Source organism: Emiliania huxleyi (assembly GCF_000372725.1).
Source record: "Emiliania huxleyi CCMP1516 chromosome Unknown EMIHUscaffold_1431, whole genome shotgun sequence".
Classification (NCBI taxonomy): Eukaryota; Haptophyta; order Isochrysidales; family Noelaerhabdaceae; genus Emiliania; species Emiliania huxleyi.
This window is the reverse complement of record NW_005201163.1, coordinates 1-3,586: the sequence shown is the minus strand read 5'-3', so window position 1 is coordinate 3,586 and position 3,586 is coordinate 1. Positions and strand designations below refer to the sequence as shown.

General features: G+C 65.6%; 1 protein-coding gene across 1 annotated transcript; it reads left to right on the top strand.

Moving 5' to 3' along the window:
• Positions 1-981: 981 nt before the first annotated feature.
• On the top strand, positions 982-3,098 carry EMIHUDRAFT_252709 (hypothetical protein; the record flags this gene model as incomplete). Its single annotated transcript, XM_005787287.1, has 4 exons — positions 982-2,061; positions 2,133-2,272; positions 2,335-2,431; positions 2,565-3,098. 4 exons carry the CDS (start codon positions 982-984, stop codon positions 3,096-3,098), a joined length of 1,851 nt encoding a protein of 616 aa, XP_005787344.1.
• Positions 3,099-3,586: the final 488 nt, after the last annotated feature.

The following is a 3,586-nucleotide window of genomic DNA, read 5'->3' as shown; positions in this document are numbered from 1 at the left end:
GTGGGGCAAGGGGGGGCGATCTCCACGCCCGGGACACGGGCAGATGAGCAACCTGCACCCCACTCCCTCCCTCCCAGACACAGGACCCACACACAACCCCCACAGCGTGTGGACGACTGCGTGTTCAGAAACACCAAGCAGCGAGGCGAGGGTGAAGGGGTAAGGGGCTGTGTGGGGCAGAATCTTCATCCGGCTTATCTGTGACTACTCCATCTAGCCTGGGGGGTCGCAGGAGGGGGGGGCAGAAGGTAAGATATGGGTGAGGCCAGCTACAGGTCGGACACCCTCCCGTCGTCGGAATACTCCTCGGAGCGGTCGGCGTCCTCGTCGTCGTCCTCGGTCTGCATCGCCTCGCCAGCCGTGAACCTGAACACGGCGTCGGCCGGCGCCGAGGCGCCGGCGGCCGTCATCAGGTGCATGGCCCTTTACGTGCTGAGCATCGAGTATGCGAGCAAGGGCAGCTCTCCGCCCACCTAGAGCGCGCGAAGCGGGAGGTGCGTGAGGAAGAGCAGGTCCAGTGGTCCTGGTACGACTGCTGCCACGGCTGGGCCCCCTCGACCACGGCCTCAGCCTCTCCCCGCGGTCGGCGCCGGGACGGCAGGCAGGAGAAGCAGGCGAACACACGAAGGTGACAGAGACTCATCGCTGTCCGCTCATACCTTCATCGCGGCCGCCCTGTCCAGCGCTGCCGCGGTCGTTGCCTGTCTGTGGAGGCCGGCATCTCTGGTCGCAAGCCAGCGCGTGACTGTTTGGCCGCCGATCTGCCTTCGACACCCATGGTTGCGGTTTGAAACCACCGCTCTTTATACTCGTTTATTCACGAGGCGACCCCAGGGAACCGAGGCGACCCCAGGGAACCGTGGGGGTGCTGTGAATAAACAGCGAAGAAGACGCCCGGTTTGAATTACTGCTGTTTTAGGTATATTGTGATCTGCCCGTCGACGCCCCTTCGCCCCTTCCGTTCCCGCCTCGTTTGGCGCCATGGGCTGCTCGCTCTCGACGCCCACCCTGCCCTCCGGCGTACACCTCGCCGATGCCGTCGAGGCGCACTTTGGCGACAGTCCCTCCGGTCCGGAGCTCGCTGCGGCGCAGGAGCAGCTCGTGAGGAGCATCGAGCATATCAACGCGGCTGACCGCGACGGCGTGAGCCTCCTGGACGTGCAGCGCGGTGTCTTCAACCTGCTGCAGGCCGGCGCGTACCGCACCTTCAGAGTGGCGTACGCCGCCGACTACCACACCCACAAGCGCGACCACAGCTACCCGTACCTACTCTCCAACTTTGTCTCTTTTGCGGGCGCTGTGCTGGACCTCTACATGGCGCTCAAAGTGGTTGACGCGGCGCACCAGCCATCGGTGGACGCGCTCAAGGCGCTTCTCGGCTCGCTCGAGGCATCGATCCGCAAGCAAATCAAAAACTGGGGCCCCGAGGACGAGGCCGCCTTTGAGGCGAGGACAGCGGCGGTCGAGGAGGCTGCCCCTCCGCCTCTGCCACCGGCCGCGCCACCGCCGCCGGGCTTCCTCGCCCCGATCGCAGCCTCCGCGAGGCCGCTGTACAGCCGTGACGCCGCCGCCTTTGCGGAAGGCTTCGGGAGCGACTACTCTGGCGACTGGTCGCGTTACCTGAGCCGCTACAATCGCGTGCTACTCGACCCGTCGGACGACTGGGCCGCCAACGAGAGGCGGGGCGGCGCCATCGCGCCGGTCGCCTTCTGGTACGAGCGCTTCATGCCGCTGCTGCTCGAGGTTTGCTCGCTCGGCGTCGAGGGGTACGCGGCCACCGACGAGGACGCGGCGGCTCTCGACGGCTGGCTCGCCGAGATGAGGGCGGCGCGCAACTTTGACAAGTACGGAGCCGACGTGTTGGCCGGTTGGGGCAAGTGCTCCGCCTCGGTCAAGCTGAGCATCAAGCGAGCCTGGCGGCTGTCGAGGCACTACCTTCTCGGGCCCCAGAAGCAGCGCGAGCGCTCGAGCGAGTCGGGCGCGGACCACCGCGAGACGGGCGACCTGTCGCAGTACGTCGCCTTCCTGGACGTCTACCTCGGCCGCTCCTACGTCGAGAAGGTGGTATGGCTATGGCCTCCAAGCTCGGACCGGAGACATGTTCCATGACACGTCTTCGACTCCGGTCGTAGGCCGGGATGAGGCTCACCTTCCCCTACTGGGTGGGGCCGTCGACATGGACCTGGCACCACTTTCTTGGCGAGCGGGCGGCCGAGCTCGTCGCGGCCGGCGACGCGGCGGGCTCGGCGGCAATCGTGGACGGCTTCCACAGGTCCCTCGCCTGAGTGCGCTGCGCGTGCGTGCCCCCGCCCGATGCTGTATTTTTGCCCACAGGTACATGGGCCTCTTCGTGACGATGTACCCATGCCCGTACTGCCGTCACCACCTAAACGAGTACGTGGTCCGCAACAAGGAGAAGGACCTCTACCCGGTAGCCCCATATCCAGCCACTGCATAGCATCTGTGGACCACCGAGCCACTATGGGAGCAGCCCTGTGGCTCTACCGGCTTAGCCGAGGACCGAGGGGCCCCTTACTTACCCTCCCTCGCACCTACTCGCGCAGGTCGAGTACGTCTTGCTCGGCTGGACGCCGTCTGCCGCCGACGAGGAGGGCACCACCACGCCCTCGCTCAAGCTCGCCTACGTGACTGATGCCACGCGCCTGCGCCTCTTTGTGTGGAAGCTGCACAACGCCGTCAGTGGCTCGATCGAGCGCTCCGAGGAGTGGTACAAGGCGACGGACTCGATCAACACTTCGCGCTACTGGCCCAACGTGTACTCGACGCTCCACCGCGCGGGCGCGCACTCGGGCGCCGTCTCCGCCGCGCGGATCGCCGGCATCCTCGACGTGCTCGACTCGGCCGTCAAGCTCAGCCTGCTGCGGCCGTCCATCCTCGCGCTTCAGCCGGGGCAGGCGGCCGAACTGGCCGAGATCGCCGCGCCGCTCGTCGACGAGCTCGACCAGGCCCTCCTCGGCACGGGCTTCCTCGCGGAGGCTTACGGCTGGTCCGGCCGCGTCGACGACAAACCGCCCGACGTCGATTTTGCGGAGAAGCGCGGCGCTTTCATGCGCGACCAGCACTTCACGCTCGCGTGAGCCAGATCTTTCCAGTTTCCTCTTTGCCTCTTTGCTCTTTTCGCTTTCTCTCTCGTCCTGGAAATGCTACATCGGATGTACTACCTACAACATGTATACGGAACAAGTTTTGCTCCCTCCGCGACGAGTCTCGAGTCTGTGTCGACAAGAGAACAGACCGGGGCGGCTAGAGAGCGTCCATGGCCGTGTTTCCACCGATATTGTTCACGCGCCGGTGGATACCCCGCAGCCACATACTCGTCTGCGTAGAGAGAGATGGCGCGCTTGCGGCAATGCAGCAATGCATGCCGCCCCAATGCGCCCCCTCGCGCCGGGTGCCGCCCCCGGCCCCTTCCGGACAGTCCCGTTCGGAGCGCGGAACAAACCTATGCCGTCGTTGTGATGCAGTCGGCTCCACTCGAGGAGAGTGTGCACGTTCGCCACGAGCCCCTCGAGGGCTGCGGCCTGAACGAACCTGCATTCCGTCACCATTGCATCAGCTTCCTGTT